The sequence below is a fragment of the Hippocampus comes genome, unplaced genomic scaffold (assembly GCF_001891065.2).
Source record: "Hippocampus comes isolate QL1 unplaced genomic scaffold, H_comes_QL1_v1.1 scaffold57, whole genome shotgun sequence".
In the NCBI taxonomy this organism is placed as follows: Eukaryota; Metazoa; Chordata; class Actinopteri; order Syngnathiformes; family Syngnathidae; genus Hippocampus; species Hippocampus comes.
The window spans coordinates 474470-489452 of NW_017805039.1; the positions used below are offsets into that span (position 1 = coordinate 474470).

A 14983-nucleotide genomic window follows, 5' to 3' on the forward strand; every position below is an offset into this window, starting at 1 on the left:
TTTTTGCTTCTAGCTTCCCTCTCCGAGATCAGCATCCTGGTCATCGCAGTAGTCAGCGGCTGCGTGCTTATACTGATTCTCCTCTGTTCCTGTTTGGCTGTGAAGTTCTACAAGAGGAGGCGCATGGGCGAGGACTTGGAGATGAACGCACAGGAGCCCAAGCACAAGGACCCGGAGCCTAAGCGCAAGGACCCGGCGCCTAAGCGCAAGGACCCGACCGTGTGGTGAGGGCCCACAGGGGCCGCCGCCTCTCTCCTGCTCTTCCTCTCGGGACTGATGTGGCTATTTTGGGAAAGAGACTAATCACAGCTTGAGAATGTTTTCTTCCACGTTTGTTCCTCCAATGTGAACCTTTTGAGCTTTATTTAAATGTCTTTTTGCAGTGTTAGATATTATGTATCACAGATTTCTGCGATTCACAAAATTGCTGTTGGACTACATATGTTGTTGTTTTAGTGACGCTGCCAAGTCGGAGATGTGAATATGGAGGAGTCATTCTGCTGTTCTTGAAATAATCTCGGTTCACAGCAGCAGTTTTGATCACCTGATCTTTGTCATTTAACCGGAAGTCGTCCTGAGCTACAATATAAACACAATGACTGTATTTGCGCTATGCTCCAGTGAGGTCTTAAAATACAAAGCTGTTGCTGCGAATTTAGTCACATGCTGTCTTTTTGGCTGTTTTCAAGGGTTGAAATCATGATATGAGCAGATTAACATCCTCTGGCTTGTCAAATTTTTCCTCTTGGTCGGCAGCTGCGAGCCAGCATGTTTGCATTTTGTACTTTGTGAATACAGGTGAAGAAACTAACAACTCCAGAGGCCAAACCACAGGCAACCATGAACTGTCTTTTGCTGGATGAATGCTCATGTGGCTTTAAGTAGTTTTTTTTTCCCCTCTGCGGTAGGCTGGCTGGGTCAAGCTGAGCATTCTGGGTATTACTGTACAATCCACTTGAGGCTTATTGCTTATTTGCTACACTTTCCAATAGCAGCCCATCTCACATGTTGTGTATGTGTCTGTGTGCACTTGCGTGACTGCTGGGCTGCATCAGTAAACCCGAGGAAGCGGTTCATCTGACTCTAGCGAAGGAGACACTGGAGTTTGATAGCTCTGATGATGAAGAGTCTGAGCCTAGCAGCGGAGACGATGAGGAGGAGGACGGCAGTGAAGAAGAAGACGACGACGACGATGACGATGATGACGATGACGATGATGATGATTAAGTCGGGCACAGTTGGGTAAAGTTGTCATGACATTACCCCAAGCATTCCTGTTAGACCCTTGCCAAGCGCAAGTACGAGCGGTAATAATTTGATCCGTTTCTTATCTGGATTACACCAATTTCCTTGAACCAGAAGCCCATTTTTGGTGAACAACAAAATTTGCAGGTACAAGAATGAAGCCGTGACCAACCAGGGGACAGAAATGGCATTATATGGCCTTGCATGTGAGATGGATGTTTTTAGGATTGCTCGATCTCGGTGTAGCATCTGTGCTCCACAGAGGGCTAGTCGCAATTTGTGTAGTGGTGTCGTTGGGTTGATGGTTGTACCGTCTCGCTTTTTTGTTCAAGGATTGCCGCTCTGCTCAAGCTTCGTTTGGCTGAATTTTCCCACCGTTGCTGCTGACGGGCAAGTGATGTGGCATCATTTTGCTTCTGTTGGAACAAGCAGAGTTAATGCGTTTGCGATCACTACAATTATCTGCTGATTAAACACCCCCACTAACATACTACCAAGCACCATTTTTCACTTTAATAGTGCTGGTGAAAACTTAACAACTGTTGTTTACTTCTGTATTATGGTAACATTGCAGTTATGATTTTGTATTTTGATTTTGTACACTATTTCTTTGTCTAGAATGTTATTTGTAACTATAATAAACTATTTGAAAGTATGACATGAACCTGTTTTATGATGTGTATGTTAAAAAAGAAATGAATCCCGTATGATTGTCGACATCAAAATAAGCAATTGTTGAGCTGTCACCATGAAAGTGAATATGTGAGCTGTATCCTTTTTTTTTTTAAACTGAAGGAAAGATTATAAATGTGTACACTACACACTGCAGCAGCAGCCTGTCAATCAGACGCAAGCCGGCTTTTCTTTCTTCCTGTTCCTCGGTTTGGAAGAGTTCCCACTATTGCTGCGTTCACCGAACCCAGTCAGAGAATGAGTGCGGTGAGCCTTCAAACTGGCCACATTATCTCTCAATGAGAACACCACATCCTGCCAACCGCTCATTACTCCACCTCCTACCGGATAACACCACCCTTTCCCTACCTGGAAATGTTGGCGTGGAACCACAACATTTCTCAGAAAAGCAAAATAAAAAATTCAACTGAGCTCAATGTACAGCTGCCTGATGTGCCGATAAACTCAAATGACTTTTTGTCACACAAATGCAACCTTGCTACGGCAATCCTCAAATTAGTCATAATAGGACACTCCAACATGATTTGCTGTACTTCAATGGCGTCCTAACTAATAGTATCTGTGTTGTGGTGTTGTAACAGTTTAAACAATGGCTGTTTGAGAACAAACAAGATAGACAATATAACAATAAATACAGACATTTCTGTTTTTGTTTTTTTTAAGGAAATGACCAATATTACTGCAGCTTCCTGGGGAGTAGTAACCATCACCTTCTCCATGCCTATCGGTACGTCTGTGTTCTACTGTCCCCAGGTGGTCGAGATACACACACCACAAAGAGCAGCAGTGACACAACCAGGGGGCAACGGCCTCATATTGAACCCTCTGCATTAGGAATGTGAGTCAATTCATATGTGAGTAAAGGCAGGTGAGTGAATACATTTGGTGGTAAAGTGTATCTTAAAACGTGTGCAATGTATTTCGAAACACATCTCAAAAATCATTTTCCATTGTCTTTACATTAAAGTAATTAACTGTGTCTCATTGCGGCTTGCTGGAACGAAAGGTCCGTTCAGGAATCTCCCGGAATTCCTGATGGTCACAGCGCCGCTGATAGCGACCTAAAAGCTCACAATAATTAACAGGAATCTGGACGCCGGCTCTCAACTGACAATGACTAATAAAGTCTGGCTATGGTGAGCTAAAGCCTTTCATCTGTAATGTCCTGCAGTGAAGAGTACATCAATCTTCCTCGCTGATGACTGACCGCGTGTTTATTCTAAAGGAACCGTCCCGTTATAAAAAATGACTGCAGCACTCTTGTCACAATGCACTTGCAGCTGCATGGCCCGGATCACAGCGGAGCGCTGGGTGCCGAGTGACATAAATGAGTGTGACCTTTTGAACATTACATGGGATGTGCATAGATCATGATACACAAAATCACACTGTGTGTTTGTGATGGGGTCCACTCGAGATATGGCAAGCCCAGACATCTAGCAAATAATTCATCCTTACGAATGCTCGCCATGTGCTGTGAATCGACCCTGGGGCTGCATTACACAAGCCCAATCTGCACTGCAGAACTTTTTCCTGCTCATCACACGCTCTGACAAAAGTGCCTGCATACACAACCCGAGTCATCAGAAGGGGAGGGAGGTTGAGAGTGAACAGAAGAGGGAAAGGGAAGGGATATGGGGGAAGGTGATGATGGGGAGGCAAGGGGGGTGGGGGGGTTGAGGGAGAGGTGGCACACAGCCAGTGTAGAGGACAGGCAAAAGTTGTTAGATAGCCTGAGAGGTGAGTAGGAGGAGGAGTCAGCTGCTTTGGGGGTCTCCACTGGTGGCGTTTCCTCCCGTCCGGCTGCCTCTCCTCTCCAATTGTCTCTCTAGCCGGCTGCTCCTGCAACGTGGCAGCCGCTGCAGTGAGAGTGCGGACTGACGGATTCTCCTTGAATGAACCCTGACGGTGCAGCGCGGTGAGAGTTGGCCGCTGAGCCGCCTCGCTCTGGACCTCAGTGGCAGAAGCAGGTAGGCATTGTTAACGCTTGAACTTGAACTCACCAGTCAGTCATGTGTCGTCTTTTTTTTTTTTTTTTTTTGCAGGTTTACAGTTTGAGGATACTTTGTAACTTTTTCCTCAAAGATGTCCATCTGATGTTTTATGAGTATCCTCACTTACTTTTAAATAGTTTAAATTGTCTTTTGTTTTCTTCAGAGGCGTCCGGATTCTACCCGGGAAACTGCTGAGGCTGAGCTGGGCTGAAGGAAATTTTCAAAAGTCAGGTTTGGATCTTGAAGTGGTTTAGGGTGCAGATTTTGCATACACATGGAGGTCCGTGGGATCTGGGTTGATGCCCTGAGGCTGGGCCTTCCGCACACAACCCTTAACCTGATCGTCGCAGTACTGCTTGGTAATGCCAATTTCAAAATAGCATTTTGTAATTATATATTTATCTCATCTGACCTTTGTTCATTGATGTTGACGTGCTTTGCATTATGATTGGGGCATTTTGTTTTTAGGGCTGAAATTTGTTTTAACCCTTTCAGGGGCAGCGGTTGCTACAGTGGACATCTGATTGTGTTATCGGGTTACAGGGTGCATGGAAGGGTTAATTTGAAGTTAGCTGCTAAACTGAATTCAACGAACCAAGTTTTTGAGGGGCGGATGTGGCCGGGACAGACTACCGCATTTGGAGAGCATCAAAAATCATTCTGCATTAATGCCCAAGATGCACTTATTTGTTTTCAATTGGCTTTGCATTATGCATGGGGGCGGTTAATGCGATGGTACCTCTGGGTGCATTACACTTGTTAAGACCCAGAGATGAAGTTCAGTCAACATCTGAAATGTCTACGGGTATGTTTGTAGGAGCCAGACCTAAATGTCAAGCTTTACTTGATAATTCTCAATTTTCTTCATTTTCTTTCATAGTCCCTTGTCAGAAACAAGGCGACGGCAACTCTGACACCAAATGATGACACTGCGCTAATGGATTGTGTGTGTGGTAGACGTAATTGTCAACGCGGAGGAGTAGGAACACAGGAGAGGTGTTAGTCGCGCTCCACTCTTACTGTTACTATTTTTGCAAACTCACCATGCACCATCGCAGAAGAGGAATTGAGATAGCGAGGGTGCGATGTGAAGGAATCAATAACAGTCTCTCACATACGACCTCCTTCACTCTCCCTATTTACTGCAATGATGCTCGACCTCATTTTGACCTTGCGGTTGTTCAGGAGCAAATTGTGACTCGTGCACCACAAACGGCATCAAAAGTTTATTACCAGACGCATGCACAGCTATTTTTCTTTTTTTGCGCGTCTTCAGCTTTTTTTTCTCTCTCTGCGTCATTGCACCCGAGCCTGTAATTCAGCACGAAGCTTTGTCAGCATGTAGTTTACACAATACACACTAGATGGAAGCATTATTCACTTTTGTTTGACTTGATTTATCGTCCAGTACAGTACAAGTAAATTTGTGAGTCAATCGAGTCGTCATAATTAATGCAATGTTTATATTGGGACATTTTTGTTGGGTCTTGTCATTGTGAGATTTTTCTCTTGTAAAAGGAAAAACAAAGTAGGCTCATTAAAGGGGTGGGGGAAACACGAGGTCTAATCCTAATGTGTTTCTTCAGTTGTGAAGTCCGCTGAAGCCTTGGAGATGTCTGTCGGCAAGGTGCCATTCCTCGAAGCCGTCAACGGCAGCACAGTCATGTTGCCCTGCACGTACTCCAGCTGCATTGGCATCGAGAACCTTTATTTTAGATGGCAGTTCAATGAGAACGGAACCATGCAAACGGTAAACCCTTCGACACGACGGCGTGGTTTTTGCTATCGTGTGGTTTTTTTGGGACGGTTGGCAGCGTTTTCCCTTTGCCGTCAGGTGTGTGACGCAGTGATACCGTCAGAGGGGGTGGTGCCAAAGGTGAAGATGTATAAAGAGCGGTTCGAATTTGTGGGGATGAACCGGAAAAACAACATTTCCATCTTGTTGTGGAACATCACCTTTGAGGATGGAGGCCAGTACACTTGCTTTGGGCGCAACCCCAAAGAAAAGGAGAAGAACCATAGCGCCATCTTCAAACTCATTGTGGTGGACGAGTGTGAGTGTGCCACACTTTCCTTGTAATGAAGGGCGAGGTTTAGGTTGTCTAGTCCTGTTTGGATCAGGCATTGCACTACACACACATACTGTACACGCTGCAAGTGGTGGTGTTGTTTTTTGTTTTTTTTTAAGAAAAATATATTGTTAAATATTTACACTGTCCTGTTCGGCTACTTAGTTGGTGAATCTGTTTGTAAACCGTTTGCTGTGCATCAGGGGAGCTAGATACTGTGGATTAAAAAAAAAGTCAACACACCCCTGATCAAATCATTTGAAACCTTTTTTTTTTATTTTACCATTGATGTGATCTGTAGCTTATACAATTGTATACAGTTTACTGAGTGTGTGTGTGTGTGTGTGTGTGTGTGTGTGCGTGTGCTTGTAAATAGGATGTGGCTGTGTTCAGTTTTAACCCATCACACTCATGTGAAGTGGAAGCCAGGACACACTTGCCACCATATTAATCGCCTCTGATTTACTTAAAATAAAGTTGAGTTGTTCTAGTCGGCTTTTCTTGACATTTTATTTAGTTTGTTTTCAAGCAAAAACCACACATTAAGAAATGACTCCTTTTAAATGCATTGATCTTGTAATCGATTGTATAAATCGGAAAGATGTAAAGCTTTTTCATCATTTGATCATTCTGTATCGGACTTGATATCTTGATTTGCATTGATCTATATTACAAGGAGTGACTCCTTTGTTTTCTGCAGTGCGGGAGGTGGACAACACACTGACGATCATCATAGCTTCTGCTGTTGGCGGAGCTATTGCGCTGCTCATGGGCTTCATGCTGCTGAAGAACTTCACTCTCTTTGTTCTTTCCAAGCTTGAGGAGAAAAAGTGAGTTCTTTGTTGTTGTTGTTTTTTTGCGTGACAGACACTTTGGCATTCATCAGGAAAGCTGAAAATTCATGTTGTGTCATTACGGTGAGCACAGCGTTGCACCCGACACCTCCATGAGGTCTGATCCTGATGTTTGAGATGCCGTTGGTGTCTGTTCTTCTTTTGAATCCCTTTACTCCCAACTACCCCGCCTCCTCCTTCCCACCTCCAACCCCCGTGCAGTAAGGAGTGCCTTGTAACGTCATCAGGGATCGACAACACAGAAAATGGCCTCTCAGGATCGAAAGTGGATTCGAAACCCAAACCTACAAAACAGAAATGAGGACGTGCATGCGTTTGAAACCTTACGAGTGCTTTCATGTGTAGGTCCTCATTGCAGAATTGTACGATACAACCAGGATATGTTTGGGAAAAAAAAAAAACGTGCCTGCCTGGCTTTGATTTTCAAATGTACATGCAATGCAAAGGACATACATAAGATTTTAGATGCATTTGTCAAGCCTGCACAGTTTTACACCTATAAGATTTAACCAAAGGCACCTAAATCCAATATTTAGACTTCCTATGTGTCAAATTTAATTAATACTCCGCGCTTTTCCACAAATTCAAAAGCACACTCGTTTATTTTCCAAGCACATATACGCTAAACATGGCGTTACTCATCGTTATCATCACTGAAGGGACATTTGTTTACACAGCAAGTCATTTAATCGTGAATGTTTATGATTCAAATATAAAAGTGGTTTAAAAAGTCTTGGATTGTGTGACGCCATGCAATGTTTGTGTGTATTACAAATGATACTCCAGTTCCAAATGCAGTGCAAACGCATTCATTTTTCATTCACCAGAGAAATGAAAAACAATCTAAAGTAGCTCCAGCTAGGTTAAATCTCTCTCTCTCTCTTGATCGTTTGCGTGATAACACATAACATAATTGCTTTGGAAATTGGCATGTAAAATTTTACGTGGCAATCAAAATGTACCTTGAAACAAATGAGAGGGCCCCTCTACTTTCTTTTCTTTGCTTGGAATAAAGCTAGTGCCTGCTTGTTGCATCTTAGTTCCTCCCAAAGTGCGGACACTCTTCTTGCAAGTATTACAAAGATAGAGATGTTATCATTAGCTTCTCACTTGAACTAGACAATCCTCCCAACCCCAGTGAATGTCTCACCAATGTTGCTGCTTTTATGAAAAACAACTAATGCAATTCACGCATGTGATATGAGTCGGCATCTAGAACACTCCAAAAAAACCAAAACTAGCTATATATTCTATATACGGTGAAAGTCATAGCTTTAGCTCTTTGAGATAAAGTAATAAAAGCTAATATACTAGAAAATCATATTCCATTCCATTCCTGTGACCGTCCATGCATTGTCTGTGTCAAGTCTTGGTTAACCTGTCCTGCCCACTGTATTATTATTCCATGCCGATGTCACTTTTACAACTGTTATTTTAATAGTTCAGCAAAAAAAAAAACAACAACAACAAAAAGAATAAAAACCTTGTCCTGCGAATTTAAATGAACCTCCATGACCATGTGACCAAGGTCTCATATTGCACATATAGTGTATGTAGCACCAGTGTTCTACAGATTAATTGTGCCAAGCAAGGATAATCAGAAGATGAGCAACACATCAGGAGATGAATGTACAACTGTTATGTTTTATGTTTATGAAAGTGCACATTGAAAAGATGACTTCTGGAGTGTGTGTGGGGGGAGGAGGGTGCTGGTGGAGAGCTAATTTCATAATTGTCCACGCCTGCAACGGGTGACTAATTATACCGTATCTGCATTATGTATATACTGTGTCTGCACAGCTCTAAATCTGTTTATTACTGAAACAACGAAATAAAAATGTGGAGCAAAACTTGCCTTGTTTTGCGAATATTGTCAGGGCATGATCAATCTAAACCAAATTCTCACATTTTTTACACCAATCACCACCTCAGAAATAGGAAGTTCTCCAAGTAGAATGGCCAACATTAAAATACAGCAACATTGGAGGCCTAAATGTCTTCATAAAAATAAAAAAAAAAAAACTGGATGTTTCTATTCCAATAAATATTTATTATTGAAAGTCATTAATATTATGCACTGTTGGGTTATTCGATGATCATTAACGTTGTTGACAGGTTAATTTTTACCTTCTGTCATCTAGAGGAAAAATATTTAATTGTTCTGCCTCTCACCATACTTCTGGCACGAACAAGGAACAGATGTTACGATTTTTTTACGTGAAATTGAAAGATTTCTCACAACAGTGGTTAGTAATCAGTGCAGGGAATACAATACAACAGGGGAAACGACACACCCCCCCCCGAGAGTGCAGTCAAAATGCCTGCATTGACGACCTCAAACTCCTTAACCAGCTGTTGTCAGTTAAGAATTTGTACTCATGCGTCTGATGATTCATTGAGTAGACAGCAGCGCCCACCTACTGGTAAGAAAGGCAAATGAGTGTCCGATATCGTTATTTATTGAATATATGTGCGTTAGCTGCTGTTGGCAGACTTTAATTTTCACTATGTGGAAGACACAAAAACTTGAGGGACTTTTTTTTTTTTTTTAACGTAATGGAACTTTTACCAGTCCGGCATTGCTTGTGAACAAAGGCGTAATGTGGAACCAGGCGTCATAACAAAAATTAACAAAAGAACCATAGGTCAATAACCGGTTAACATTAATTTGATTGGTTTTTCACAAACTCCGAAACAAGTTAGTCGCGTTGTTAGTGGTACATTGTTGACATTGCGCAGTTTCATTGTCAACCAGCAGATGTCAGCAGTGTGTTAAATTTTGACACTCAGATCTGCTGCTATTCAGCTGCGTGCAGAATCGTTTGAATTTGAACTTGGCGTTTCCTAACCTATCTTGGGCCGACGTGGCACCGTTTAGAGTAGATTTTTTTACCACAAATCACCAAACTAAAATGTATACAAACTCAAATGATGATTTTTCTCGTGTCATTTATCACTCAGGAATTTACTTACTCCGGGTGAAACCTGGGCCGATTGAACATGAACTTTTGTTGTTACAAAGGGCTACAGGTGCACACACAAATACAGTAAAATGTATATTCCGCCATCTAGTGGAAGAGTATTTAACTGTCCTGCTTATCACTTCAAATCGCTGGCATAGAAAAATTGATCAACAAGGCTACATTAGTTCCAGTGGGGGGAAAAAATAGTTTTCAGACAGGTTAAGTGAAACAGTTTAATTGCACTGCCGATCTGGCGGGAGAGAGAGAGAGAAAATCATGAGATAAATTAAATTAGCACAATGATTAAGAGCATGTATTTTTACCGGAATGGTGGTAACTTTCAGTGTAAAAACGGTCAAACCATCGTTTAGGTTTCTGTAAATGAATAAAAAAAACGGCCATGCGTCGGTGAGTTTAAGCCCAAGTTGCACTGGACAAAATATTTTGTTACACTTTCTTCTTTTCTTGACACAACAGTAAGACGATTGTGTTTTTCAAAAACACATTTAGTTTAAATATTCAATGAGCGGGGCGTGATCTAGCCTTATAGTTACATTTATTAAGACACACATGACACCTTCACATTTGGTGTTTACATGTCAATTATTATTTTTTTAAAACAAAAACAAAATACAGTTTTGATTTAGCAACGGTCTTATTTTTTTTTCTTTTTGCACCATGCATGTGCACAAAGCTGCGCTCCATTCTCACTGCTTTCTCCACAAGCGCTGCAGAAAAATACCTTCTGGTATCATGTAACGGAAGTCCAGATCGTCGAAACAGTCGTTTTTAAAAAAAAAACATTTTAAAAAGAGGTAAACGTTAGTCCCACGGAAGGGCTTCGGTTCCAACACGTTGCGCGTCTTGTCTTGGTCCACATTGCGCAAAGAGACGCGGCCATCCTGCCCTCACAGGTGGGCGCTCTCCCTTGGGTGTCAAGCGACCCAGCGCGGAACTTTTGGGGCACTGAAGGACCAAAAGCCCACGATCAGACCGATATGAACCCCGCCTCGACTAGACCCGATCCACTCGCTCTGTGGAGGGCGGTGGATGTTGGATTTGTGCGCGCGCTAGTCCCGGTAAGAGAGGAGGGACTTGGGCGGGGCTGAGGCTCTTCTCCTTTCTCATCCATTCTTGGTGGGTCGGCAGGGCTGGAGAGACCTCCGGGGAGCACAGTCGCCAGTCCAGCACGGAGACCCACCTGGCCCCCCAAAAAAGAAAAAGAAAAAAAATTAAGAAAGCCCCCCTCTCCGCGCCTCACGCTTGCCAGGATTGCAAATATCTCCAAAAAATATACCTGCTATTTATGGCATGTGGCTTGTAACTTTACTCCTGCTGTACTCTCTCCAAGAAGGTAAGACAAAATACAATCTTGGCATTTCCATGGAGTGAATGTGACAGTTTCTAAGTTGATTAAACAGCGGCCATCTATCGAAGGTGTTGTGAATGCATTAATTCGCGATGAGATCCGAGGCTTCCGCTTTGATGCGTCGTCTAATTAAAGAGAGAAGTCTGATGCTTTTTTTTTAACCCCCAAATGTAAATGACTGCTCAAAATGTGCTTGTTTTGAAGAAAGTGATAATGAAGTGTTTTTCTTTTGGGTGCGGGCTGTGTGCTTTCAAGCTCGGGCCCGTGACGCCTGGATTGTTTTTCGCTTTACCAGTTGGGATATGAATATGTAAAATGGCTGAATGGAGAGAATGAGGTGCAAATACAGCGAGAGCTGGAAAACATACAAATCATGCAAATCTTTCAATCGATCCTGTTATCGCAACGAATTCGCTCCATATCTTGCGCTCTTAAAGTTTTTTACAAGGCACGCATGTGGTTTGTAATGATTATTTTCCACTCATTGTGCAGATTTTGCTAATTGCAGCTGTTTTGATAAGGCCGTGTCCAATCGCTCCTCCACAAAACCGGTGATTTCCATCAGGGTCTTTTCAGCTGTTTAATTATTTTTCTTTGAAATTAGTGCCATTTTGTCGCTATTAGTAATTTAATGATGAACAAAAGGCATTTCCTTGACAACGGGCTCTTTTGGCTACATCGGGGTAAACCCGCATAAAGGCCTTAATTGGTGCAATTAGCAGCTTTGACGGTACACCGTTGAAATTGATTTGTAATGCGAAAGAGGACCTTGTTGAGTTAAAATAAATTTATTTTTCCCCCTTCCCTATGAAATAAATCCCTTGCTCTGCAGCCAAGTTGATCCTGCGCTATTAAAGTGCTTTATAATCTGGACACATCTGCATCGAAAACTGCAGAAATTAAGCACCATCTCCACATCCGGGCCTTTGTATCAACGAATGCGTGACATTAAAAAAAAAATTAAGATGTGATACGTCTGCCTTTTTCTTTATTCTACCTTAATTAATTGCAACTAGAGATTTCCTCCCTCATGTCGTGTAATTTTTATTTCATGCAACTGACTATAACAAAGGTCCTCTTTATTTATTTATCAACTGGAAGGAGGAATTAATGAAGTCACGGTGCCCCTCGTGCATGTGAATTTACGCAAATGAGGGTGTCCACACACAGGCAGGGGAGCTGGGCCAGATTGTAGACTTGCCCGGTCATGTTCCTCACTAATGGCGCACCTGGACCACCAGACGTGTTCGCGCGCCTGCCGGGGCGCGCGCTCGCGCGGGCGCGTGTCTGTCGCGTGCGCAATGCCGCGCGGATGAGAACGGGGGCACCCTCGTTTTGCTTGTTGTCAACATATTAGGCGTAGAGAAACTGAAAGGCAAGTTCATTTGTCACTTTTTAGCCTTTCAAGATGCGGTAGGTGGAAAAACTATACGCGCGTCACAATGCACGCGCGTTTAGCAGGTAGTGGAATTAACAAGAATTGGTTAAAGCGCAATTGATAACAATTACTAATTTGAAATGTTAAACAAAACTTGTAAGCTTGTATATGCGAAGAACGAATCGAAGCCAGTTTGACATAGTGCAGCCTGCTTCGTATGGGCCCTCTTTTTCGGCGCCTATTAACACACGAGCCGTTCGTTCGGAAGTAAAACGGAAAATGTGAATTTGAAGTTGGCGAAGCAATAAGGTGATCCTTCACCGTGGCACGTTGGCGTGTCCCCCATATGCAGCTCAACCTCCACAAATAGAAATATGCTAAATTCGCCCTCCCTCCCCGCAGTCCAATTCCCAGTGCTGTCTTTGCAAGGCTGCACAATTAAAGCTGCAATGTGAGCAGTAGGCACCGCTCAATGACAGAGCTGACATTATTCAGGCGGTTTTCCATTCCCACAATTTCAATCTGATGTTTTAAATAAAAAAAGATATTTTTGTACAAGGTAAAAATGAACACGTGTGGGCCAATCTCGATGTAGATAACTGGTTATGAGGATTTCAAAGGGACAACTGTGTGTGCCTACAGAGATACATTTTTACCATTATGTTGTGCCTGTTCATAATCACAAATTCTCAGTTTAATTATCAACACAACTGTCAGTTGTCTTTCCAGGGACAACCCAAAATTAATAGCCGCACTGTAGCTCAGCCCTGCTGCTAAGTTGAGAAGTCAAAGACTGTCACTGCAGGAATCCATGCTCAGAACATCATCGCATTTCAAAGTTAAAAGAACTGTTGATGGCAAACTTGCGTTTTCAACGATGTAACAAAACTCAAATCGTTACACCGTGGTTGGCCCGCATCCTTTTGCATAGATGCATTCGGCAAATGTCAAATCTGTGAAGCAAGTGGTTGTTTTTGTTCGATGTCCCTCTTCATCGCTCCCTCCCACCACCGTTTCCTCCTCTCGCAGCAACTCCCCTCCCTCTCTTTCCCTCATCACTAGGCAGAATTAAAGGCTGGGGGGGAGGGGCCATTTATGCAGACTGTGCTGAGACTTGTGATCCGCAGATTTGATATTCACATTAGGAGAGAAACTGGCTGCTTTGATGTGAGAGGGGGGCAGGTCCCAAGGGACTGCTGAAGTAGCACACTTTTTTTTTTTTTTTACTGACACAGCACAGGCCTGGGGTTGCTTGGTGGGGTGATGTTGTTGGGGGGGGGGTAGCAGATTGTTGGGGACAGGGTGTGCAGAAAGACAGTAGGTGGGAACTGTGATATCCCTCCGTTGATTAGATGTAGCCCCAACCTCATCCCCCTCCTACTTCTCCTCCCACCCTCCACCTACTTACACGAGACCCTTGAGGATTATCTCCAAGCTTACACCTACCTTTATTTCTTGACATCCCCCAATATTCAATTCACACCCCTCCTGACAGAGTCTCTGTCCACTTTGCCCTCCTCCGTTTCGGTTTTCTACACATTATCCACAGCCTTGGTCTTGCACCCCATTTGTCAAAACCACACAATCGGAAGTTAGTTTTCCCATTTTCTGTCATCCAAATGATATGGAGTGCACAGAGACTGGCAAACGAAACAAAACGATGCATTTTAAATGCCAGGCCAGTAGTTGATTTCATTGTCAAGAAACGCTATCTGTATGCACGCCGACTGCTTTTAGCATCATTTTAATTCACCTTGGTTTGTTTGTAAAATAGGGATGAGCATAACAATCGACTAATTAACTCCTAGAAGGTCCCACGCCATCAAAAAAAAAAAAATACCAACTGTTTTATGCAGAACGTAGAGTCGGCCAAGTTTGACATCTATGCAGTTTGTAGTTTGCATGCAACAACCTTGGAAAGGCAAAGGCCTGCAAAAATGCTCAGATGTGAATTTGTCGCCTTTGTGACATCGATTCTCTGCTCCTTATTCAACTACCTGCTCACTTTGTGATTGCTACACGCCCACTCAATTCTGGGGGGGGAAAAGTGGCTGAGTGGCGACAAAGCCCAAAAATTTGCATCAGCTGCCAAACTCACAAGCATTTCGAAACCAGGATTGTGTTGCGTTCGGCCCACTTCAGGGATTGTTCCTTCAACAATGCAATATTTCCAACCCTAATTATGTCGCGAACCGGATTGATAGATTTTTTTTTTTTTTAAGTTGCGATGCGGCACCTTGAGGATTGAAAAGACTGGTTGATTGTGCCGCACGGCTTGTCGATTGATCGTGTCATGATGCAAAATAGAGTGCGCTGCCTGTTGATTCAGTGTCCACCACTTTGCAGTCCAACCGCATGACAATGAAACATCTCAATCTGGTCGAGTTGTGACACTCCCCCCCCCCCCCCCTCCCTTTT

General features: G+C 43.1%; 2 protein-coding genes across 4 annotated transcripts in view; both read left to right on the forward strand.

Annotated features, from left to right (window-relative positions):
- scn4bb (sodium channel, voltage-gated, type IV, beta b) overlaps positions 1-8304 on the forward strand; it is an 11902-nt gene extending 3598 nt beyond the window's left edge. Inside the window, exons 4-11 of the mRNA XM_019863959.1 lie at positions 14-224; positions 1056-1168; positions 3836-3908; positions 4096-4163; positions 5519-5682; positions 5767-5986; positions 6702-6831; positions 7057-8304. Coding sequence (XP_019719518.1) covers positions 14-224; positions 1056-1168; positions 3836-3908; positions 4096-4163; positions 5519-5682; positions 5767-5986; positions 6702-6831; positions 7057-7156 — 1079 coding nt within the window. The 3' untranslated portion in view covers positions 7157-8304. The remainder of the gene's footprint in view (positions 1-13; positions 225-1055; positions 1169-3835; positions 3909-4095; positions 4164-5518; positions 5683-5766; positions 5987-6701; positions 6832-7056) is intronic.
- Positions 8305-11021: 2717 nt separating this feature from the next.
- The window catches only part of LOC109512523 (Down syndrome cell adhesion molecule-like protein 1 homolog), a 48166-nt gene continuing 44204 nt past the window's right edge, over positions 11022-14983 (forward strand). For all 3 annotated transcript variants that reach the window (XM_019864338.1, XM_019864339.1, XM_019864340.1), the window contains exon 1: positions 11022-11172. In XM_019864338.1, the coding sequence (XP_019719897.1) occupies positions 11130-11172 (43 nt within the window). In that variant the 5' untranslated portion in view covers positions 11022-11129. The remainder of the gene's footprint in view (positions 11173-14983) is intronic.